Source organism: Macaca mulatta, chromosome 20, assembly GCF_049350105.2.
Source record: "Macaca mulatta isolate MMU2019108-1 chromosome 20, T2T-MMU8v2.0, whole genome shotgun sequence".
Classification (NCBI taxonomy): Eukaryota; Metazoa; Chordata; class Mammalia; order Primates; family Cercopithecidae; genus Macaca; species Macaca mulatta.
This window is the reverse complement of record NC_133425.1, coordinates 22,974,903-23,000,663: the sequence shown is the minus strand read 5'-3', so window position 1 is coordinate 23,000,663 and position 25,761 is coordinate 22,974,903. Positions and strand designations below refer to the sequence as shown.

General features: G+C 45.8%; 1 protein-coding gene across 3 annotated transcripts in view; it reads left to right on the top strand.

Annotated features, from left to right (window-relative positions):
- The first annotated feature begins 345 nt into the window (after positions 1–345).
- The window catches only part of COG7 (component of oligomeric golgi complex 7), a 66,808-nt gene continuing 41,392 nt past the window's right edge, over positions 346–25,761 (top strand). For 2 of the 3 annotated variants that reach the window (XR_013411946.1, XM_015125796.3), the window contains exons 1-6: positions 346–701; positions 7,520–7,668; positions 8,304–8,420; positions 11,171–11,339; positions 19,599–19,681; positions 20,652–20,774. Coding sequence is in view for 2 of the 3 variants with exons in the window: in XM_015125796.3 (XP_014981282.2) it covers positions 533–701; positions 7,520–7,668; positions 8,304–8,420; positions 11,171–11,339; positions 19,599–19,681; positions 20,652–20,774 (810 nt within the window). In the remaining variant the exon portion in view is untranslated. Of the gene's footprint in view, positions 702–7,519; positions 7,669–8,303; positions 8,421–11,170; positions 11,340–16,192; positions 19,068–19,598; positions 19,682–20,651; positions 20,775–25,761 lie in introns of those variants that run through there. The other variant, XM_077986524.1, reaches the window with a different exon arrangement.

Sequence of the window (25,761 nt, the reverse complement as noted above, 5' to 3'; positions counted from 1 at the left end):
TGAGCAGAGATCGTTCAATCGCACTCCATTGCTGCCCAATGCGCTCCACTGTTGCCCAGGCTGTCCTCGAATTCCTGGCCTCAAGCGATTCTCCCGCGTCAGCTTCCTAAAGAGCTACAGGCGCAAGCCACCGCATAAATGCGCTAATGTATGTCAGGGCTTTATAGTAAGCACATAGTTTAGTCCTCGGCAAATGGTAGCTGACGTGGGATGTTTGTCGGTGCCGGGAGCTCTCAGTCCGGGGCGTTCTTCCCACAACCAGCCCTGCTCAGCGCTCCGGACGCCCGCAGTCGCTATGGTAACAGCCAACGATTTCCGGAAGAAGAACGGCGGGCGGCGAGGGTCATTCCCAGCCGCAGCCTGACTGGGCTGAACAGAGAAGCGCAAAGGGGCAAGTTACCGGTCCTGGGGTTTCTGGGGTTCCCTCGGAGGCCAGCCTCGGTGCTCTCTCAGGCTCGCTCGCTTCTGCATCCCCGTTGCCGCCCGAAGCCAACTCTTAAGTCCTGGACGCCAGGCCTTAGACAGTGCCGCCATGGACTTCTCCAAGTTCCTGGCAGACGACTTCGACGTGAAGGAGTGGATCAATGCGGCCTTCAGGGCCGGCTCCAAGGAGGCGGCGTCCGGGAAGGCGGATGGCCACGCAGCCACCCTGGTGATGAAGCTGCAGCTGTTCATCCAAGAGGTGAACCACGCCGTGGAGGGTGAGCCGCGCGGGGCCCTGGCCGCGGGACCCTCCCCTGCTCTTGGCTGGGCAGAGATCACCGAACTTGCGTGGGGCACTCGGGTGGGCGGTGCACGCATGGACAGCAAATACCCTCGGCGAGAGAACAAGACCCGAAGTCCTGATCACATCAGCGGGAGTCTCAGCTGGGGGCCGGGCTGTCTTGTCCACTTGCTAATTTTGGGTGTTGCTTTTCCTCCTCTGGCTGGGCTATAAGTTTCCTTTTTCTTTTCTTTCTTTCTGTTTTTTCTTTTGAAACAGGGTCTCGTTCTGTTGCCCAGGCTGGAGTGCAGTGGCTCGATCATAGCTCACTGCAGCCTCGAACTCCTGCACTCAAGCGATCCTTTCGCCACCTGAGTCGCTGGGACTACAGGCAAGAGCCACCACGCCTGCAAATTTTGTTTAAAAAAAAAAAAAAATGTAGAGATGGGATCTCACTGTGTTTCCCAGGCTGGTCTCAATTTCAAATTCCTGGGCACAATGGGTTTTCCAGTCTTGGCCTCCCAAAGTGCTGGTGATTATACCTGTGAGCCACCACATCTGGCCTCAAGTTTCCTTTTGGAACTTAAAAGAGTGGATCTTATTGCAGTTGTCCTTCTCTAACTCAATAGTAGATCTCTGGGATTCCCTTTTTGTTATTATCCATAGGCATTGGAAGACAAGATGGATCTTTTTAAATGCTACAAGTTTTAACCAGTTCTTAACATGTCTTGTTGAGGCACCTTCCAGAATGTAAGATAGAACAGCTCCGGTTTCTGTTATGGTGACTTGAATGTCAGAGTCAAGGGCCCAGTGTCAAAGAAATTGGCTTTGACTTTTTGTAATCTAGGAGCACGAGTCTATGAGATGTTTATTCAAAGAGTTAGGCAGCCTGTTTTTGTACCAAACAATAAACGTAAAAAGAAAAAAAAAAGTGAATTTTGAGAGTATGAAGGAATAGCCAACAGATCCTTATATCTGGAAAAAAAATATTATAGTATAGGTGTACGGGAATGACACAGATCTGGAAAACATTGTTTTGGTGGATTTTATGTCAGCTGAGGAAGATAGGCTGGTCTCAGTAGAGACTTAAACCATTTTTTTTTTTTGAGACAGAGTCTCATTCCTCATTTTGCTGCCCAAGCTGGAATGCAGTGATACCATCATAGCTCACTGCAGCCTCAAACTCTGGGTTCAAGCAATCCTCTCGCCTTAGCCTCCCAAGTAACTGGGACTATAGGCATGTGCCCCCTTGCCTGGCTAATTAAAAAAAAATGAAATTGTTTTTAGAGACAAGGTCGCACTATGTTGCCCAGGTTGATCTCAAATTTCTGACCTCAAGTGATCCTCCCATCTTGGCTTCCCAAAGTGCTAGGATTACTAGTGTGAGCCACCACACCTGGCCTAAACCATTTTTTGAGGATAAGTTAAATTATAAAAAATAACATGCACTGGCAACCATTTCATATAACGCCTCGACTTGACTTTTATTCACTGTGTGTTGACTCAGTACATACTGCACACAAGTCTCTCTCTTAGGCTCAGATGGAAAGACCAAACAGACTGCTTCCACTGGGAGTGGATGGTCCAAGAGATGTTCCCATTTTTGTTTGTTTGTTTGTTTGTTTGAGACGAAGTCTCGCTCTATCCCCCTGGCTGGAGTGCAGTGGCACCATCTCAGCTCACTGCAACCTCCGCCTCCTGGTTTCAAGTGATTCTCCTGCCTCGACCTCCTGAGTAGCTGGGATTGCAGGCGGCTGCCACCACACCGGGCTAATTTTTTTATTTTTAGTAGAGACAGGGTTTCATCATGTTGGCCAGACTGGTCTCAAACTCCTGACCTCAAGTGATCCACCCGCCTCGGCCTCCCAAAGTGCTGGGATTACAGGCATGAGCCACTGCGCCCGGCCATATGTGCCCATTGTTTAAGAAAAGGTAGGGAGGGGGCTTTATTTCACTGCAGATTGTTTTCTTTCTTTCTTTCTCTCTCTCTCTCTCTCTCTTTCTCTTTCTTTCTTTCTTTCTTTCTTTCTTTCTTTCTTTCTCTTTCTTTCTCTCTTTCTCTTTCTCTCTCTCTCTCCTTTCTTCTTTCCTTCCTTTTTTTTTTTTTTTTTTTTCAGGATCTCACTTTGTCAACCAGGCCACAGTGCAGTGGTGTGATCAGTGCTCACTGCAACTTCACCTCTCGGGCTCAATGAATTCTCCTGCCTCGGCCTCCTAAATAACTGGGACCACAGGCATGTGCTACCATGCCAAGCTTATTTTTTGATTTTTTTGTAGAGATGGGGTCTCACTATATTGTCCAGGCTGGTCTCAAACTCCTGAGCTCAGGCGATCCTCCAGCCTTTGCCTCCCAAAGTGCTGGGATTACGGGTGTGAGCCACCACGCCCAGCCCATATTCTTTTTTTTTTGAGACAGAGCCTCACTCTGTTGCCCAGGCTGGAGTGCGGTGGCACGATCTCGGCTCACTGCAAGCTCCGCCTCCTGGGTTCACACCATTCTCCTGCCTCAGCCTTCCAAGTAGCTGGGACTACAGGCTACCACGCCCAGCTAATGTTTTGTATTTTTAGTAGAGACGGGGTTTGACCATGTTAGCCAGGATGGTCTTGATCTTCTGACCTCGTGATCCCCAGCCCATATTCTTTATTGTACCTTGCATCTTTTACTAATTATTGAGCATCAACTATGCATGTGTCCAGAAATGGGCAGTGGGGAGGAAAAGTTTATCTTGCTGGAGCTTGCTGCCTATGGGGAAGATAGAAACACGGTAAATTACAGTGAGGGGTGGCTTTACTCAGAATAGAATCTGGAGTTGTGAGAGCTGGCAGGAGGGTGCAGTTACGTCTTGTTTAGGAGAATCGTAAAGCACTTCCCTTGTGTTAGACTTTGAAGGAAAACTTTGTAGGACAAAGAGGAAAGGACATTAATAATAATATAATGGCAAATTGGCTGGGCACAGTGGCTTGTGCCTGTAATCCCAGCACTTTGGAAGGCCGAGGTGTGTGAATCTCCTGAGGTTGGGAGTTCGAGACCAGCCTGGCCAACATGGTGAAGCCCCATCTCTACTAAATATACAAAATTAGAGGTGGGTGTGGTGACATACGCTGTAGTCCCAGATACTCAGGAGACTAAGTCAGGAGAATCACTTGAACCCAGGAGGCAGAGGTTGCAGTGAGCAGAGATCCCACCACTGCACTCTAGCTTGGGTGACAGAGCGAGACACTGTCTCAAACATAATAATAATAATAATAATAGTACGATAGCACATATACAAAGTTTGGTACATGTCAGACACTCTTTTTAGTGCTCTATATGTATTAACCAAGTGATTCTCAAACATGGGTTGCAATGCCCTCCTCGCCTCCCCTTATCCTTGTTCGTGTCCTCAGGAACAGGGAATATTTGGAAATTGGTGGGAGCTTTTTTTTCTTTTTTCTTTTTGAGATGGAGTTTCACTCTTGTTGCCTAGGCTGGAGTGCAACGGCGTGATCTCGGCTCACTGCAACCTCGGCCTCCCGGGTTTAAGCAATTCTCCTGCCTCAGCCACCCGAGTAGCTGGGTTTACAGGCATGTGCCACCATGCCTGGCTAATTTTGTATTTTTAGTAGAGACGGGATTTCTCCGTGTTGGTCAGGCTGGTCTCGAGCTCCTGACCTCAGGTGATCCTCCCGCCTCAGCCTCCCAAAGTGCTGGGATTACAGGCATGAGCCATTGCGCCTGGCCTGTGGGAGCTTTTTCAGTTGTCGCAGTAGTGGGGAACGTTGCAGTGACATTCAGATATAGGACATTCAGTGGGAGGACCCAGTGATGCTTAATGTCCTGCAGTGCTTGGTACAATCCTGCACAATGAAGAATTGTCCTGGCCTAAATGTGAACAGTACCTGCTTTTGAGCATGGTTATCTAATTTAAACCTGACAGTTATCCTTAGAGGTAGGCATAGTTATTATGCCCACTATAGACTTGTAGAAACTGAGGTTGAGAGAAGTTAAGTAACTTGCTCAGCATCATGCTCCTAATGAATGGGGAGCCTGGACTGAACCCAGACAGTTGGTTCCAGAGCCCAGGCCCTTAACCATCATATTTCACTACTTCCTTGGTATTAGAGAGAGAGAGTAACATATACACAGGAGTGTGGCTATAAGAAGGCGTAATCCAGGGAAAGGTGAGAAGTTCAAAAAGAGCTGCATGAATAATATCAGTAAACAGTCTGGGTGTGATCTCAGTGCTTTGGGAAGCTGAAGTGGGAGCATTGCTTGAGGCCAGGAGTTCCAGACCAGCCTAGATAACGGAGCAAGACCCTGTCTCTACAAAATATTAAAAAACTAGCCAGCATGGTGGTTCATGCTTGTAGTCCAGCTACTCTGGAGGATTGCTTGAGCCTAGAAGTTCGAAGCTGCAGTGAGCTAGGATTGCACCACTGCACTCCAGTTTGGGGGACAGAGTGAGACAAGATAATTAGTAGTGTTATTATTAGAGAATCACACTTTTGTAGGGGAAATGTAACTGAAGATGAGGTAGATAAAGAGATTGGGATCAGCCTGCGAAAGACCTTTCTAGCAATTCTTCGAGTTTGGCTTTTATTTCTTAGGCAGCAGGTAGCCTTCATAGGTTTAAAGCGTCATTTATTTTTATGCAAGATGAGACAAGGGCCCAAGTCTGTGATGAAGAAAGTTGATTGTAGCTGTTCAAGCACATGTTGAGGACCCCAAATTGGAGGACTGATTTCTTCATTTAGTCAGTCAAGAAATTTTTATTGGGCACAAACTCTTTTCTAGGTTCTAAAAACACACTGTTGAACAAGACCCAGTGTTGGATTGGAGAGGTCCACAGGGGCCACGTTATGCAGGGATTTTATTTTTATTTTTATGTATTTATTTATTTTTGAGACAGAGTCTCACTCTGTCGCCAGGCTGGAGTGCAGTGGTGCAATCTTGACTCACTGCAACCTCCACTTCCCAGGTTCAAGTGATTCTCCTGCCTCAGCCTCCTGAGTAGCTGGGATTACAGGTGCGCACCACCATGCCTAGCTCATTTTTATATTTTTAGTAGAGACAAGGTTTCACCATGTTGGCTAGGATGGCCTTGATCTCTTGACCTCATGATCTGCCTGCCTCGGCCTCCCAAACTGCTGGGATTACAGGCGTGAGCCACCACACCTGGCCAGGGATTTTATTTTATTTCTTTATTTTTAAGAAACAGGGTCTTGTTCTGTCACCCAGGTTAGAGTGCTATGCAGGGATTTCAGTGTCACATTAAAGAGTTTGAATTTAAGGCCGGGTGCAGTGGCTCATGCCTATAATCCCAGCACTTTGGGAGGCCGAGGTGGGTGGATCACCCGAAACCAGGAGTTTGAGACTAGCGTGACCTACGCAGCAAAACCCCATCTCTACTAAAAATATAAAAATTAGCTGGACATGGTGGTACACAACTGTAATGCCAGCTACTTGGGAAGCTGAGGCAGGAGAATCGCTTGAACCTAGGAGGCAGAGGTTGCAGTGAGCTGAGATTGTGCCACTGCACTCCAGTCTGGGTGACAGAGGGAGACTCTGTCCCAATAAATAAATAAATAGAGTTCAAATTTAATTTTAAAATAAGGCATTGTAGGATTTTTAAGCAGCGGAGTAACATGGTTCAGGAGGCTATTGCTGAGGTCCAGAAAAGAGATGATAGTGGCTTCAACTGGGGTGATGGCGGTGAAGATGATGAGTAATGGGTAGATTTAAGATATTTTTAGGCTTGACGTTGTGGCTCACACTTGTAACCCCAGCATTTTGGGAGGTCTAGCCAGGCAGATCCCTTGAGCCCAAGAGTTTGAGACCAACCTGGGCGACATGGCGAAACTCTGTCTCTACCAAATATATAAAAATTATTCAGTCCTGGTGGTGTGTGCCTGTAGCTACTCGGGAGACTGAAGTGGGAGGGTCACCTGAGACCAGGAGGGTGAGGTTGCAGCCAGGAGGTTGAGCTGTGATTTCGCCACTGCACTCCAGTCTGGGCAACCGAGTGAGACCCTGTATCAAAAATAATTTTAAAATAGGCCAGGCGTGGTGGCCACACCTGTTTTCCCAGCACTTTGGGAGGCCGAGGCTTGTGGATCACCTGAGGTCAGGAGTTTGTGACCTGGCCAACATGGTGAAACCCAGTCTCTACCCAATCTTTACTAAAAATACAAAAAATTAGCCAGATGTGGTGGCGGGCACCTGTAATCCTAGCTACTCGGGAGGCTGAGGCAGGAGAATCACTTGAACCCTGCAGGCAGAGGTTGCAGTGAGCTGAAATTGCACCACTGCACTCCAGCTTGGGTGACACAGTGAAACTCTATAAAAAAAAAAAAAAAAAAGACCGTGGAAAGCAGGCATTGGGGCCAGACCCATGTGAGGCTTAGTTTTAGCTCTGTAAGATCCTGGGCAAGTTGCTTTAACCTCTCTGAGTTTTCTTATCAGTAGGAAGTGGCTGCTACTGACAGCCATGGACATTAAGTAAAACAGTGTATGCAAAGCTCCTGGGGCATGCCTTCTTGCAAATGGCGTTATGATTTCATTGGTGGTGGCAAGCTGGTGTTGGGACAGGTTGATTGTTCATTCCTTGTGAAATCAAAGGCCCTTTCCCATCAGTCTGGGGATGTGATCCTGGCAGGGGCCACCTCACTACCCATCTCGTCTCCTGCCCCATATTTTCTACAGGCTCCAAAAACTGGTTGGTCGTGTGTTTCCTTTCTGTTGTCTGATTTGTTTTCTATTTTTTACTGGTGACTGGTCCAGCTTTCACCTTTTGTGGCTATCGCTGTTCTTGATTTTTTTTTTTTTTTTAACTACAGAAACAAGTCACCAAGCTCTCCAGAACATGCCCAAAGTGCTCCGTGATGTTGAAGCCCTAAAACAGGAGGCATCTTTCCTGAAGGAACAGATGATTCTTGTCAAGGAGGACATTAAAAAATTTGAACAGGATACATCTCAATCCATGCAGGTATTTTGGCTCCTGTCGTAAATGGTGATTCTTGTTTTGGGAAGGTGGTCACTCTCGTAGAGGGTTTAGAACAGCACGGTGTTTTGGGAGGCCAGCCATCACTCAAGATTCTGCCCAGCACTCAAACTATGCTCTTTTTTTTGAGACAGAGTCTCGCTCTGTTGCTGGAGTGCAGGCTGCAGTACAGTGGTGTGATCTCGGCTCACGGCAACCTCCACCTCCCAGGTTCAAGTGATTCTCGTGCCTCAGCCTTCTGAGTAGCTGGGATCACAGACGTGCAACACCACGCCCGACTGATTTTTGTATTTTTAGTAGAGACAGGGTTTCACCATGTTGCCGAGGCTGGTCTCGAACTCCTGGTCTCAAGTGATCCTCTCATCTCGGCCTCCCAAAGTGCTGGGATTACAGGCATGAGCCACTGTGCCCGGCCCCCCGAAACTATGCTTTTGCTTGGGTCTTTCAGCTGATTCATCTCTTCAGCACTGCTGAATAAATTTAGCCAGATGATTGGTGTTTTGGGAGACAGAAGCTCCCTAAAGACAGGAGCAAGCCACCATACTTACATTTCAAGTCCCTGGTGGCAGATGGAGAAAAAGGACCTACCCTTCATTTTTCACCCCTCACGTCTCTTTCAGGTGTTGGTAGAAATTGACCAGGTGAAGTCCAGAATGCAACTTGCTGCCGAATCTCTTCAGGAAGCAGATAAGTGGAGCACGTTGAGTGCTGATATTGAGGAGACGTTTAAGACTCAGGTAGGTTTCTTGTTTAGGGGATGTTATGAAAAGTATTTAAGCAAGAACTTGAGGTTTGGAGAAAGCAAAAGAGATAGCATTCGTTGAAACTGTAAGGGAGAGTTGACAGCCAGTAGCAGCATTCAGAAACCTTCAGACTCTGGGTGGGGAAGATCTGAAGCTGCTCGGTGTGTTTCCAGCCTCTTTAGCTTGCACCGTCTGTGTGACTGAAGCCTCTTAGTCACAGAGTGAGTTCAGGAGAAGTCTCGATAAAGATGTACAGGCACCAGGCACAGTAGCTCATGCCTGGAATCCCAGCTCTTTGGGATGCTGAGGTGGGAGGATCACTTGAGGAGGAGTTTGAGACCAGCCTGGGCAACATAATGAGACCCCCATCTCTACAAAAAAATTTTTAAAAATTAGCGAAGTATGGTGCTGCACACTTGTAGTTCCAACTACTCAGGAGGCTGAGGCGGGAGGATCTCTTGAGCCCAGGAGTTGAAGGCTACAGTAAACTATGATCATACCACTGTGCTGAGGGACAGAGCAAGACCCTGTCTCAAAAAAAAAGAAAAAAGAAAAAAAGAAAAACCAGCACAGGCAGAGAAGGATGGGGGTAAATGAATGAGAGGGTGGAACATGGGGAGTGGGGAGCCTTATATACCATGGGGACTTGGTGGGTTATTGACCCCTTCTGAGGCTGCCAGGTGTGGAAAATAGTAATATTTTCGACCTGGGATATAAGGATGAAGTAAGATGATGTCTTATGAAGAACTCTTACTCAATTGTAAAGCAAAATGAATGATTTATCAGTCAATTTTTTAAAAAAGTTACAAATGCACATGGGAACAAATTTATTAAACATGAATAAACTGCAAAATAAGTTTTTTTCCTAACCCTGATCCCCACCTTAATCCTTGAATTTTAGTTTTTTTTTTCTTTTGAAACGGAGTCTCATTCTGAAGCTCAGGCTGGAGTACAGTGGCATGATGCCTCCACCTCCTAGGTTCAAGTGATTCTCCTGCCTCAGCCTCCTGTGTACTTGGGATTATAGGCGCGCACTACCACACCCAGCTAATTTTTGTATTTTTAGTAGAGACGGAGTTTCACCATGTTGGCCAGGCTGGTCTTGAACTACTGACCTCAGGTGATCTGCCCTCCTCGGCCTCCCAAAGTGCAGGGATTCCAGGCGTGAGTCACTACGCCCGGCCAGGGGCCAATTTTTCTTGTACAGACTAGCCCTGTTACCAGCTTTATGCACATCCTTCCAGATACTCACATGCATATTTATGTTCCCTGCCCCTTTTTTCTCACAAAGCTCATTGTGAACACTGCTTTGCAGTTTGTTTTTTCATTCAACAATATATCTATTTTTATTTATTTTTGAGACAGAGTCTTGCTCTGTCGCCCAAGCTGGAGTCCAGTGGCATGATCTCGGCTCACTGCAAACCTCTGCCTTCTGGGTTCAAGTGATTCTCTTGCCTCAGCCTCCCGAGTAGCTGAGATTATGGGTGGGTGCCACCACACCTGGCTAATTTTTATATTTTTAGCAGAGACAGAGTTTCACCATGTGGGCCAGGCTGGTCTCAAACTCCTGACCTCAGGTGATCCTTCGGCCTCGGCCTCCCAAAGTGCTGGGATTCCAGGCGTGAGCCACCCCGCCTGGCTGCCTGGCCAGTTTCTTAAAATGTTTTGTAAAGACAAGGTCTTGCTATATTGGTCAGGCTGGTCTCGAACTCCTGGCCTCATGCAATCCTCCTGCCTCAGCCTCTGGAAATGCTGGGATTTTTAGGTGTAAGCCACTGTGCCCTGCCTGGATGTGAATGTTTTTAAAACTCTTAGCACATATTGCTAAATAGCCTTCCAGAAAGACAGTATAAATTTAAATTTATGATACCAGACAGATGGTCTTTTTTCTTTGTACCCTCACTAACAATTCCTATTATGATTTTTCAAACACTTTTCCAATTTGTTAGCAGGAAAATGGCACTTTCTTGTTTAATTTAATCTGCATTTGTTTGAGTACAGTTTTTTGTTTTTTTTTTTTTGAGACAGGGTCTTTGTTGCCCATGCTGGAGTGCAGTGGTGTGATCTTGGGCTAACTGCAGTCTCCACCTTCCAGGCTCAAGTGATCCTCCTGCTTTAACTTCCTGAGTAGCTGGGACTACAGGTGCACACCACCACACCCAGCTAATTTTTACTGTTTGTAGAGACTGGATCTTGCTGTGTTAACCAGGCTGGCCTTGAACTCCTGGCTTCAAGGGATCCTCTTGCCTCAATCTACCAAAGTGCTGGGATTACAGGCATGAGCCACCACCATGCCCAGCCCCATTTTCTTGCTTGATGAGTTGCCTTTTCATGTATTTTATCTATTCCCAATTGAGGCAGTAGGGATCTTTTAAAATAAATATCCTCGGCCGGGCGCGGTGGCTCAAGCCTGTAATCCCAGCACTTTGGGAGGCCGAGACGGGCGGATCACGAGGTCAGGGGATCGAGACCATCCTGGTTAACACGGTGAAACCCCGTCTCTACTAAAAAATACAAAAAATTAGCCGGGCGCGGTGGTGGGCGCCTGTAGTCCCAGCTACTCGGGAGGCTGAGGCAGGAGAATGGCGTGAACCCGGGAGGCGGAGCTTGCAGTGAGCTGAGATCCGGCCACTGCACTCCAGCCCGGGCGACAGAGCAAGACTCTGTCTCAAAAAAAAAAAAAAAAAAAAAAAAAAAAAAAAATAAATAAATAAATAAATATCCTCTATTCTGGTCTTTTCTAGGACATAGCTGTGATTTCTGCCAAGCTAACAGGTATGCAGAACAGCTTAATGATGCTTGTTGATACACCAGACTACTCAGAAAAGTGTGTGCACTTGGAGGCACTGAAGAACAGGCTGGAGGCCCTAGCCAGTCCGCAGATTGTAGCAGCATTCACCTCTCAGGCTGTAGGTGAGTGCTAGCTGCTTCTCATCTCTGTGTATATCTCTCTGTAAAGATAAGGCCTTGTAAGTCTTCAGTTTTTAGAATGTCTTTTTTTTTTTTTTTTTTTTTTTGAGACGGAGTCTCGCTCTGTCACCCAGGCTGGAGTGCAGTGGCCGGATCTCAGCTCACTGCAAGCTCCGCCTCCCGGGTTCACGCCATTCTCCTGCCTCAGCCTCCCGAGTAGCTGGGACTACAGGCGCCCGCCACCTCGCCCGGCTAAGTTTTTGTATTTTTAGTAGAGACGGGGTTTCACTGTGTTAGCCAGGATGGTCTCAATCTCCTGACCTCGTGATCCGCCCGTCTCGGCCTCCCAAAGTGCTGGGATTACAGGCTTGAGCCACCGCGCCCAGCCTAGAATGTCTTAATGGTGATTGAATTATATAGATTAGAAGGAACTCTGTAATTTTTTTTTTTTTTTTTTTTTGAGATGGAGTCTTGCTCTGCCACCAAGGCTAGAGTGTAGTAGAATCTCGGCTCACTGCAACCTCTACCTCCCGGGTTCAAGCGATTCTCCTGCCTCAGCCTCCCAAGTAGCTGGGATTACAGGCGTGCACTGCCACGCCCGGGTAATTTTTGTATTTTGAGTAGAAATGGGCTTTCACCATGTTGGCCAGGCTGGTCTCGAGCTCCTGACCTCAGGTGATCCACTAGCCTCAGCCTCCCAAAGGGCTGGGATTAACATACGTGAGCCACTGCGCCTGGCCAGGAGTGCCTTTCTATTGCGTTTACGTGTAGAAAGCAATAACTGATTTTGGAATTCTTGGGCCACATGCTTTCTCCTTCAGACTTCTTCATTGTCTTCTGCCATCTATATTTATTTTATTTTTCTTTTTCCCCAGAATGTCTCACAAAACAGCCAAATATACTTCTGTAAAGACAAAAGGTGAAATGCTACTTCTGTGAATTCTGTCTTCTAGTGTGAATGCATTTCCCTCTATATTCTGATAAGTATGAGATTGGCCTGTTTCTTCTTCCTATTTTTTTTTGTATGTATGTAGCTTGTGTTTCTTTTTCCTAAATAGTTATAACAGGGACTGACAAACATTTCTTGTAAAGGGCTGGATCATAAATATTAGGATTTGGGGGCCATATGGCCTCTCTCACAGACACCTCTGCAGTTGTGGCACAAAAACCCACTCATAAATGGATGGGCTTTGCGGTGTTTTTTTTTGTTTTTGTTTTTTTGAGATGAAATCTCGTTGTGTTCCCCAGGCTGGAGTGCAGTGGCGTGACCTCAGCTCAGTGCAGCCTCCGCCTCCCAGGCTCAAGCAACTTTCCTGTCTCAGTCTCCCGAGTAGCTGGGATTACAGACGTGTGCCACCACACCTGGCTAATTTTTATATTTTCAGTAGAGATGGGGTTTCACCATGTCGTCCAGGCTGGTCTTAAACTCCTGACCTCAAGTGATCTGCCCACCTCAGCCTCCCAAAGTGTTGGGATTAGAGGCGCGAGCCACCACGCCTGGCCAAGTAAAACTTCATTTACAAAAACAGATGGCAGTTTGGCCTGTTGGCGCATAGTTTGCCAAACTATGGCTTATAAGATTCTTTTACCTTGTAGTTTAGTAACTTCTCTAGGTTCTTTTTCAGTTTTGAAAATTTTTAACTTTTCCAGGAACCCAGTGTCACCCCTTTTCACCTACTAATTCATATCTTCATTTACAGAAAATTGCCTTCCTTAAAATTTTTTTTTCTGTTTTATTTGTTCTCTGTTTTATTATATTGATGTTTGAGAACATCAACTATCTGTTCATTAGCTCTCCCTTTTCCCTCTCGGTATATATCATATTTTCTCTGGTTTCATTTGGATGTTTGCCTACTCCCTCTCAGTCCCCTCCTGCCTTGTGTTGTTTTTCTTTTTCTTTTTTTTTTTTTTGAGACAGAGTCTCACTCTCGCCCAGGCTGGAGTGCAGTGGCCGGACCTCAGCTCACTGCAAGCTCCGCCTCCCGGGTTTACGCCATTCTCCTGCCTCAGCCTCCCGAGTAGCTGGGACTACAGGCGCCCACCACCTTGCCCGACTAGTTTTTTGTATTTTTTAGTAGAGACGGGGTTTCACCGTGTTAGCCAGGATGGTCTCGATCTCCTGACCTCGTGATCTGCCCGTCTCAGCCTCCCAAAGTGCTGGGATTGCAGGCTTGAGCCACCGCACCCGGCCCTTGTGTTGTTTTTCTAAAGCTTGTTTTTCATTTGGCTGATGGGGTTTTCCAAAGTGTCTGTTCTGGAGCATATATGCAGGGCAACGTGAATCCATGACCCTGATATGCAGTCCTCAAACTTCACCCAAATAAACTCTCTACTTATTTTTGAAAATAAAATATCTGTTCTCTGCCGTGTGCAGTGGCTCACACCTGTAATCCCAGCACTTTAGGAGGTCAAGGCAGGAGGATCGCCTGAGCGCAGGTGTTTGAGACAAACCTAGGTAGCATAGCAAGACCCTGTCGCTACAAAAAATAAAAAATTAGCCAGGCATGGTGGCGCACGCTTGTAGTCTCAGCTACTCGGGAGGTTGGGGCAGAAGGATTGCTTGAGCCCAGGAGTGACAGAGTGAGACCTTGTCTCAAAAATAAAAAGTTTTGTTATCTTTGTTCTTCTAATTAATTTTTAATTTTTGTTATGTCATGATTTACTTCCTAATTTTTTTCCTTAGCTCTGCCAACCTCCCTTTTTATCTCATTGTAATACCTTAGATTCTTTTTTTTTTTTTTGAGACGGAGTCTCATTCTGTCACCCAGGGTGGAGTACAGTGGCATGATATCTGCCTCCTGGGTTCAAGTGATTCTCCTGCCTCACCTCCCGAGTAGCTGGGATTACAGGCATGTGCTACCACACCCAGCTAATTTTTTGTATTTTTAGTGGAGATGGAGTTTTACCATGTTGGCCAGGCTGGTCTTGAACTCCTGACCTCAGGTGATCTGCCCACCTTGGCCTCCCGAAGTGCAGGTATTTACAGGCGTGAGCCACCATGCCCAGCCTACTTTTTTTTTTTTAATAGATGGGGTCTTGCATTATATTGCCCAGGTTGGTCTTGAACTCCTGGCCTAAAGCGATCGTCACATCTCACCCTCCCGAAGCCTTAGATCCTATTAAAGAAAGGATATGTAATTTATTTGAGAGTGAAGCAATTATTGCCTAAAATTTTCTTCTCTTTCTTAGGGAAAATCTTTGGAAGTGTTCTCTATTTTTTAGAAAAAAAAATTAAAAATTGTGGCAAAATACACTTAACAAAATCTACCATTTTAGTAATTTTTAAGTGTGCATTTTAGTGGCATTAAGTACATTCACATTGCTGTGCAAACATCACCACCTTCCATCTCCAGAACTTTCTTCATCTCTGAACTGAAATTTCATACCCATTAAACAGTAACTGTCCATTCCTCCTACCCTCACCTGCCAGCAATCATCATTCTACTTCTGTCCCTATGAATCTGACTACTCTACATGTCTCCTATAAATGGATTCACATACTATTTTTCCTTTTATGGCTTAGCATAACATCTTCAAGTCTCATCCATGGAGTAGCATGTGTTAGAATTTCCTTTCTTCTTAAGGCTGAGTAATATTCCATCTTATATATATACCACATTTTCTCTATCCATCTGTTGATGGACATGTAGGTTATTTCTACCTTTTGGCTATTATGAAGAATGCTACAATGATCATGGGTGTAAAAGTGTCTGTTTGAGTTCCAGCTTTCAATTCCTTTAGGTATCTACTCAGAAGTGAAATTGCTGGATCATATGCTTATCTTTTTTTTTTTTTTTTTTTTTTTTTGGAGACACAGTTTAACTCTGTTGCCCAGGCTGGAGTGCAGTGGCATGATCTTGGCTCACTGTAATCTCTGCCTCCCAGATTCAAGTGATTCTTGTGCCTCAGCCTCCCGAGTAGCTGGGATTAAAGGTGTGCACCACCACACCCAGCTAATTTTTGTATGTTTCGTAGAGTCGGGGTTTCGCCATGTTGGCCAGGCTGGTCTCGAACTCCTGGCCTCAAGTGATCTGCCCATCTTGGCCTTCCAAAGTGCTGGGATTACAGGTGTGAGCCACCACACCCGGCCCACATGGTATTCTGATGTTTAATTTTTTAAGTAACTGTCATACTGTTCTCCATAGCGACTGCACCATTTTACACTATCACCAGCGATGCACAAGAGTTCCAGTTTCTCCACACCTTTTGAACCCTTGTCATTTTTTGTGTTTTTGGATTATAGCCATACTAATGAGTATGAAATGGTATCTTATGGTTTTGATTTTCATTCCTCTAATGATTAATGATATTGAGTGTATTTTCATTTGCTTATTGACTCTTTGTATATTTTTGGAAAAATGTCTATTCAAATCCTTTCCCCATTTTTGTTTTGTTTTGTTGTTTTGTGAGAGAGGGTCTTGCACTGTCACCCAGGCTGGAATGCAGTGGTGCAATCATGGCTCACTGCAGCTTTGACCTCCCGAGCTCAAGTGATCGTCCCACCTCAGCCTCCCACGTAGCTGGGACTACAGGTGTGCACCGCCATACCCAGCTAATTTTTTGTTTTTTGTAAAGATAGGGTCTTGCTATGCTGCTTAGGCTGGTCTTAAACTCCTGGGCTCAAACAATCCTCCCTCCTCAACCTCTCAAAGTCCTGAGATTACAGGCATAAGCCAGGGTACCTGGCCCTTTACCCAATTCTATATTGGGTTATTTGTTTTTTTGCTGGTGAGTTGTAGAAATTCTTCATATATTCTGGATATTATTCTTTTATTGAATATATCTTGCAAATATTTTCCTCCATTCCATGGATTGTCTTTTCATTCTCTTATTGGTGAAATCTTTTGATGCCCAAGTTTTTAATTTTTTTTTTTTTTTTTATTGGAGACGGAGTCTTGCTCTGTCTCCAGGCTGGAGTGCAGTGGTGTGATCTCGGCTCACTGCAACCTCTGCCTTCCGGGTTCAAGCGATTCTCCTGCCTCAGCTTCCTGAGTAGCTTGGACTACAGGCGTGTGCCACCACGCCCAGCTAATTTTTGTATTTTTAGTAGAGATGGAGTTTCACCATGTTGGCCAGGATGGTCTCAATCTCTTGATCTCGTGATCCGCCTGCTTCAGCCTCCCCAATTGCTGGGATTACAGGCGTGAGCCACAGCACCAGGCCCCAAGTTTTTAATTTTGTTGCAGTCCAATTTATTGAGTGCATAGGTACTGTGGTGGAGTTTTCTTTGTTTCTACTGATTCATGTTTGTGTGTGATAGTGCTTTTGTTCTGGGCATGGTATTTACTGAAAAACAGTGGAATTTCCTTGGAAGCCCTTCCTTGTTTACCTGGGTTTTGTTGAAAGCGTTCCTTTAGTGAAAAGTTACATTCTCCACTGTGCTCTTCAGTTACCTAGAAAGACCTCAGTACTCATCTCCAGCCCTCTAATTCCCTGTCTTCCCCATTTGTTAATTCTTTATTTTGAGTCTTTTCTTCGTTCACAGGATTCTAAGGCTGGAGCTGGGGGGTTGGGAAGTCGCCGTCTAGGAGCTTGGTTCCTCACGTTCTCTAGTAAATTTGTTGCTACTACAGAGCTCACTTTTCTGGTTGGGGTTACATCCAGTTATGTGGGGTGGGGGGAGTGGGAGTGGCGATGGAGAGGTGGTGGCTCCATGCATTTAAGGTTTTTTGTTTGTTTCCTTCGGAGTGAGCTGGCTCCTGGGAACTGGTGCTGGATTTGAGTGGTGTCTGGTGGTTCAGCCTCATGGGTTTGCTTTTGGAGATAAGCACTTTTTGACAGTTTTTGTGCACAAATTTGAATCAGGCTTGACTCTAGGCAGGACGTGGATTCAGAAGGGGAAAATGGAGCTTTTGAGCCCAGTGGGCTGCCTCCTCAGCTGAGCCGCGGAGGAAACAGCCCTCCGTCCCAAGCCCCTCTAAGCCCCCTTGGCCCCCAGTCTTTGGCCCTTTGTACTGTGCTGCGCCACCCTTACCACCCAGACTTTTACCAGCTTCCTCGCCCATTGTGGCCCGAAGTGATTGGATATCTGGTTGGGATTCTCTGAAGTATGTAGTACAGATATTTTCCTGGCTTCAATGCAGATAAAATGATGTTTTTCTTTTAGCGATTAATCTTAATTTTGGCAAGTATCAGGAAGGGTTCCCCCCCGCCCCACAGGCAATGTGCTGTTTATTATCAGCCATGTTTCATAGAAGGCTGAGGTGGTTCTTTATCTAACGGTTTTTACTTTTTTATTTTTTTTTGAGATGGAGTCTCGCTCTGTTGCCCAGGCTGGACTGCAGTGGTGTGATCTTGGCTCACGGCAACCTCCGCCTCCCGGGTTCAAGCGCCTCAGCCTCTGCAGTAGCTGGGATTACAGGCGTGCGCCACCACTTGCCTGGTTAATTTTTTATATTTTTAGTAGAGGTGGGGTTTCACCATATTGGCCAGGCTGGTCTCCAGCTCCTGACCCCAAGTGATCTGCCCACTTCGGCCTCTCAAAGTACTCGGATTATAGTTCTGAGCCACCTCGCCCAGCCTATCTAATAGTTTTTAAAGGGAATTCTCTGATAAATTTGTTCATCCCCAACATGTTGCCCTTTCCCATCTCTCTCCTAAAGTGACAATGTGGGTATAGCCAAGTATACATGCCCAGTTCATTTTATATAACCAATGAATTCAGCTGATACACTGAAGCAACTTTTTATAGAATTATTTTAATTCATTTTTTTGCCTCTCACTGGTCAAACCCAATTTATAGAATTTTGTGTTTTGAGCTAGAATCTTGCTCTGTCACCCAGGCTGAAGTGCAGTGGTTCACTGCAGCCTTGTCCTCCCGGGCTCAAGTGATACTCCCAGCTTAGCCTCCCTGGGTTTACAGGTGTGCACCACGCCCAGCTAATGTTCTGTTTTTTGTAGAGGGGTCCTGTGTTGCCTAGGACATTTTTGAACTCCTGGGCTCAAGCAGTCCTCCCACCTCAGCCTCCCAAAATGCTGGGATTATAGGTGTGAGCCACCACACCTGGCCTATGGAATAATTTTAAATGTAGCAGGAAGATTCATTTATTTAAGTGTTCTTATGAAAATAATAAGCATTTTAAAGGCAAATATTTGTTTTCTAACTCATGGATTTCTGCCCATTAAGTCGAGTTCCACCGGCAGGTCTCCAGTGCTTAGCTGGGCGTCCCACAGTGGTTGCTGTTACATTTCCTTCACAGCAGTTTAATGGGCTTCCCAGAAGTGAAGGGGAACAAAGCAAATATAAGAAGTTTGGGGACCTGTTAGCTCAGGGTTTTTTTTTTTTTGTCTTTCCTTTTGATACAGTTCTAAGGCTGTGGCATGTACGTTTTGGCCAGAAGGGGGCAGACAGGAGCCAGAAGTGGCGCTGCTGTGCACGCTAGTCAGAGACTGCACGGAAACCCACCTTCCTGTCTGTCCAGTGGTGAGCCTGGAAGCAAGTGCTTTGCCCAGTCATTTCCTCTGCCCTTAGGGAAATGTGTAAGAAACTACTTGATATTAAGCCCATAACTTGGGTCTTAGAATCCATTGTTATGTGTGGAATGCTGATAGTTACCAAATTATTTGATTTTATGTTTTTTTTGTTTTGTTTTGTTTTGTTTTGTTTTAGATGGAGTCTTGCTCTGTCGGCCAGGCTGGAGTGCAGTGGCACGATCTTGGCTCACTGCAACCTCCACCTCCCGGGTTCAACCAATTCTCCTGCCTCAGCCTCTCAAGGAGCTGGGATTACAGGTGTGCACCACCACGCTCGGCTATTTTTTTTTTTTTTTTTTTTTTTAGTATAGATGGGGTTTCACCATGTTGGCCAGGCTGGTCTCGAACTCCTGACCTCAGGTGATCCGCCTGCCTTGGCCTCCCAAAGTGCTGGGATTACAGGCATGAGCCACCGCGACCGGCCCAAATTATTTACTTATTCCTCAAACCACCAGATATGTTGACATGTAGAAGTTCAGTGTGTTTGCTTTTTTAAAGTTCCCATTGGGTATAATCGAAGTAGGAATTTTCAAAGACATAACTAACCTGTCAATATTAAGTTAAAATATGAATTCTGTGAGGAACAGTGGGGAAAATACCTTACAGTATCTGGTTTTCAAGCCATGCTTATTTTTCAAATTTATGATCCCCATGCATGAGTTAATTCAGTATCTAGGCAGGAACTTGTGAATCCTAGCTTCCATATATCCATCTTCATCCTGGTGACTTTTTTCTCATGTCTACACCAGAAAGGCTGGTAACAATATATATACCTTGTATATTCTTTAGATCAGTCCAAAGTGTTTGTGAAGGTGTTTACTGAAATTGACCGGATGCCCCAGCTCCTGGCCTACTACTACAAGTGTCACAAGGTAAGAAGCTGTGCACCATGACACTTGTGCGGTTGTGGAATGCTCATAACTCTGGATCACAGAATCGCAGGTTCATAATTCAGAAGGTAAAGACATTTGCCTCCGTGCCCTCTGGCTGTTTTTCTCTTAATTAGCCAGTAGGGGGTGCTCTTGGTCTAGCATATGGATTTATTTAATTGCCAGTTGAAAAAAGAGTTTCCCGTTTTCATTCTCTTTTCTGTTTACAGCTGGATTCATTGTAGACTTGAAACATTGTTTTAATTTATTCTCATTTTTGTCTTTTAAGGGAGATTTATGTCTTAAGCTTTATTACACCCTAGGAAGCAGTAAGAATTTCTCTTTTTTTCTTTTTTTCATTAGAGATAGGGTTTCACTATTTTGCCCAGCCTGGAGTGCGGTGGCTATTCACAGATGCGATCATGGTGCACTACAGCCTCGAACCCCTGGGCTCAAGTGATCCTCCCGTCTCAGTCTTGTGAGGAGTTGGGACTACAGGCACGTGCCACTCCACCTGGCTTGGAATTTTATGTTTTCTAGGTTTGCTGAAGTTAGATTGCCAAAAAACTTGACAGCTTCCTGAGCTGACCTTAATTCCTTCAAGTCCAGTGCTCTGTGTCTTTTGAGCAGTGATATTAGGACATGAAGCTTAAACACACACGTCTACCCGCTCTTGCCCCGAGGTCTATTCAGAAGAGTGATGATGTGCCACGTGGTTGCATGTTACATGCTTTTAGGGCAGGATAAATGGAGAGGGGATCACATCTGCAGGACAGATTAAAGCTGTGAATCAGTGCAGGTAACTGCACGTAGTTTTTTTCCCTACCTTTCTTTGAAGTGGATGGACCTCGCTGGTCTGCCCAGTGAGCTCATTGAGCAATCTGTGATTGCTCTGGGTAGCAGGGCAGGGCAGTGTTAGCAGGCAACCTATGTTGACGTACCCAGTAAGGTTCCCTTTGTTCTGTCTCTGCAGGTGCAGCTTTTAGCAGCCTGGCAAGAGCTGTGTCAAAGTGACCTACCCCTGGACCGGCAGCTTGCTGGACTCTATGACGCCTTGCTTGGGGCTTGGCACACACAAATCCAGTGGGCTACACAGGTAACAGCTCATTTTTTTTCTAGGAAGAGCAGAGCCTATGGTGACAAGGGAACGGGTGACCGCCTCCGGAGTGGCCACCCTCAACTGCAGAGTACTGCTCAAAGAACTTCCCCGTTTGTTGCCATCATTCAAGGGGTTAAAAAATAACCAGTTAGGCTGGGTGTGGTGGCTCACACTTGTAATCACCACACTTTGGAAAGTCAAAGCAGGCGGATCGTTTGAGCCTAGGAGTTTGAGACCAGCCTGGCCGACAAGGTGAAACCCCAACTCTACAAAATATGCAAAAGTCAGCCAGGTGTGCTGGCACAATTACTCAGGAGGCTGAGGCAGGAAGATTGCTTACGTCCAGGAGGTTGAGGCCACAGTGACTATGATTGCACCACTACACTTCAGCCTGGACAGCAAAGCAAGCAAGACCCTGCCTCAAAAAAACAAACAGACAAAAAAAAAAAAAAAAGATAACCAGTTAAATGTTTAAGTTTAAAAATAAAAGATAAGCTTAGAAGCCCACGTCAGTGAAATCTTTAGGTCTCCACTGAAACTCTTCTTACCACTCTTATCTATAACTTAAATAGGACCTAATGTGACAATACCACCTGTTGTCCAGCAAGGGAGCCTGTGGAATTCCTAAAGGCTGTTTTATTCCCATCTAAAAGCAGGAGGCCCCTGGTCAGGTGGTGTTTGAGTAAACAGGAATGTTTTTATCTTTACTTCAGGTAAAATTTACCTACCTGAAGTGAGTCTCCCTTGTTCTTACGATATACCAAGAATTGGGGGAAGAGATAATTTTAAAGGTACCCCTTGACTAAGAGTGAGGACAGACAGAGGAACTTTGTTTCAAGTGGCAACTTTCCATCATTTACTTTCCTGAAGTCTCTAGGCATTTCTAGCCATAAAGGGTTTAAACCATTGTTCTCTTGCCTTGAGACAGGAGGCACAGTAGAATCTCTTCTAAGCAGGGGAAGAGCCTGTCTTACTTTGCAGTAATGACTTACTGGGCCTGTTTCTGGTGTGGCTTATTTTATTTGTTTATTTTTTTCTTATTTCTTTTTTTTTTTTTCCAAACCTTTATGCTGAGGGCCGATTTTCAGTAGCCCTCAGATAGAGAGCTATTGAAATAGATTGCAGTGAGGGAGCTGCTCTGCTACGTACGAAACCCCAACCTAGAAGCAGATCATCTACAACTGGTTTAGTGCCAGGTTCCCCATATTTTATTTTTTACAATAGTTGTGAATCACTCTTCAGATGTTCATCAGTCATTTGCTGGAATGAACTTGACTATGGTTGGAGAGAATTCCTTATACAAGGGTCATGTCATTCAAGTTGTTGGTTAAAGCGCTTTTTTCCATCCTTGTTCTTTTTCCTTGAACTAACCTAATTCATTCTTAGGATTTTGTTTTGTTTTATTTGAGACAGGGTCTTGCTCTGTCATGCAGGCTAGAGTGCAGTGGCATGATCCTGGCTCACTGTAGCCTCAGCCTCCTGAGCTTAAGCCATCCTCCTGCCTTAGCCTGCAAGTATCTAGGAATACAGGTTTGTGCCACCATGCCTGGCTAATTAAAAAAAAAACATTTTTTTTTGTAGAGATAAGGATCTTAGTGTGTTGCCCAGGCTGGTCTCCAAATCCTGACCTCAAGTGATCCTCCCACTTTGGCCTCCGAAAGTGCTGGGATTACAGGTGTGAGCCACCACGCCTGGCTCTATTTTATTTTTCTTAAGAAGAATATTTCTTTTTTTTTGTTTTTTTAGACAGAGTCTTGCTCTGTCGCCCAGGCTGCAGTGCAGGGACACAATCTCTGCTCACTGCAATCTCCGCCTCCCGGGTTCAAGCAATTCTCCTGCCTCAGCCTCCTGAATAGCTGGGATTACAGGCACCCACCACCATGCCCAGCTAATTTTCGTATTTTTAATAGAGATGGGGTTTCACCATGTTGGCCGGGCTGGTCTTGAACTCCTGACCTCAAATGATCTGCCCACCTCAGCCCCCCAAAGTGCTGGGATTACAGGCATGAGCCACTGTGCCTGGCCAAGAAAAAAATTATTCATGTGTTCTTGCTTCTTCTACTACTTCTTGTATCGCAAGGATAAAAACAGCTCATGTTCATACATACAAAAGGCTTTCGTCGTCTAAGAAAAAGAACTTAGACTTCTCAGACTTCTCTTGGGGCCTCATCCTAGACTTTGGGAGACATGAGTTTCTGCTGATTTATTCTGTTGGCCCGTCACCCATTTTCTTTTCAGGATGTAAGTATAATAGCTGGGCCGTCACCTCCTGAAGATCGATATGGCACACAGGAGCCAGGGCACATGTGTCTCCTTCAGATTTTTCCCCCTAGCATTTTCATATGAAAAACTTCCAATATATAAAAATGTTGAAGGAATTGTCCAGTGAATACCCATGTATCCTAGGTTGTGCAGTGAGCATTTTGCTCTATTTGCTTTATTGTACATCTGCCCCTCTATCCCTGTCTCTGTCTGTTCATTAATCCATCTTATTTTTTACAATTGTTTTTATTTGTATTCTTTTTTATTTTTTTTATTTTTTTTTTTTGAGACGGAGTCTTGCTCTGTAGCCCGGGCTGGAGTGCAGTGGCCGGATCTCAGCTCACTGCAAGCTCCGCCTCCCGGGTTTACGCCATTCTCCTGCCTCAGCCTCCGGAGTAGCTGGGACTACAGGCGCCCGCCACCTCGCCCGGCTAGTTTTTTGTATTTTTAGTAGAGACGGGGTTTCACGGTGTTAGCCAGGATGGTCTCGATCTCCTGACCTCGTGATCCGCCCGTCTCGGCCTCCCAAAGTGCTGGGATTACAGGCTTGAGCCACCGCACCCGGCCCTGTATTCTTTTTTATATAAAAATACTAAATTAAACAGAGATGCGGTCTCACTATATTGCCCAGGCTGGTGTCAAACTCCTGGGCTCAAGTGATCCTCCTACCTCAGCCTCCCAAAGTGCTAGGATTACAGACACGAGCAAAGTGTCTAGTCAATCATCTTATTTTTTAAACTCATTTCAAAATAAGTTACAAAGCTGGGCATGGTGTCTCACACCCATAATCCCAGCACTTTGGGAGGCGGAGACAGGAAGATCACCTGAGGTCAGGAGTTCGAGACCAGCCTGGCTAACATGACAAAACCCCATCTCTACTAAAAATACAAAATTAGCCAGCTGTGGTGGCAGGCGCCTGTAATCCCAGCTACTCGGGAGGCTGAGGCAGGAGAATCACTTGAACCTGGGAGGTGGAGGTTGCAGTGAGCTGAGATTGTACCACTGCACTCCAACCTAGGCAACAGAGCGAGACTCCGTCTCAAAAAAAAAAAAAACAGAGTAAGTTGCAAACTTCATTCACTTCACACCATACATATTATTAACTAAAGGTCAATGTTTACTTATATTTTTTGAGGTAAAATTTGAAATACAATCTTTTTTTTTTTTTTGAAACAGGGTCTTGCCCTATTACACCCACTGGAGTACGGTGGCATGATCATGGCTCACTGCAGCCTTGACCTCCTTGGGCTGAGGTGATCCTCCCCTCTCAGCCTCCTGAGTACTGGGACTATAGGCGTGTGCCACCACACCCAGCTAATTTTTGTGTTTTTTGTGGAGACAGGGTTTTGCCTTGTTGCCCAAGCTGGTCTCGAACTCCTGGGCTCAAGTGATCCTCCCACTGTTGGGCCGCAAGCCTCCCAAAGTGCTGGGATTACAGGCGTGAACCACTGTACCCGGCCACAGTGATCTTAAATATGCCATCCCATTCATTTGACAACTACAAATACCTGGGTAGCCTAATCCCCTTTGAGGATTCAGAACATCCATATCACCATCGCCCTGGAAAGTTCCCTCATGCTCCTTCCCAGTTGGTCTGTGCACCAATACCCTTAAGGCAACCACTGCCCTGATTTTTTCCATCATAAGTTAGTTCAACGTGTTCTAGAATTTCACCTAGATGGAATCAGCTTCTTTCACTCAGCATGTTTTTGAGATTTGCTCGTGTTGTGTGTATCACTAGTTCGTTCCTTTCTGTTGCTGAATACTGTTACGTGGTGTGTATATACCTGTTTCTTTACACTTTTTTTTTTTTTTTTTTTTTTTTTGAGACGGAGTCTCGCTGTGTCGCCCACACTGGAGTGCAGTGGCGCGATCTCTGCTCACTGCAAGCTCCACCTCCTGGGTTTACGCCATTCTCCCGCCTCAGCCTCCAAGTAGCTGGGACTACAGGCGCCCGCCACCTCGCCCGGCTAGTTTTTGTATTTTTAGTAGAGACGGGGTTTCACCATGTTAGCCAGGATGGTCTCGATCTTCTGACCTCGTGATCCACCCGCCTCGGCCTCCCAAAGTGCTGGGATTACAGGCTTGAGCCACCGCGCCCGGCCTCCTTTACACTTTTTTAAAAATTTTTTGAGACGGAGTTTCGCTCTTGTCACCCAGGCTAGAATGCAGTGGTACGATCTCATCTCACTGCAACCTCTACCTCCCAGGTTCAAGTGATTGTCCTGCCTCAGCCCTGTGAGTAGCTGGGATTACAGTCACACACCACCATGCCCAGCTAATTTTTGTATTTTTAGTAGAGGTGGGGTTTCTTCATGTTGGCCAGGCTGGTCTCGAACTCCTGACCTCAGGTGATCTACCTGCCTTGGCCTCCCAAAGGTGGTGGGATTACAAGCCTGAGCCACTGCACCCAGCCTGTTGATACTTCTTATTGGTAGATACTTCGTATGTTTCCAGTGTTGGGCAATTATGAATAAAGGTACTTTGAATATTGTTCTGTAGGTTTTTTTGTAGACATATGTTCCCATGTCTTGGGTAAATACCTAGGAATGGGATTGCAGGGTCAAATCATAGGTGTATGTTTTGGTTTATAAGAAACTGCCCAGCCAGGCATGGTGGCTCACACCTGTAATCTCAGCACTTTGGGAGGCCAAGGCAGGAGGATTGCTTGAGCCCAGAAGTTTGAGACCCACCTGGGCAACATGGCAAAATCTTGTCTCTA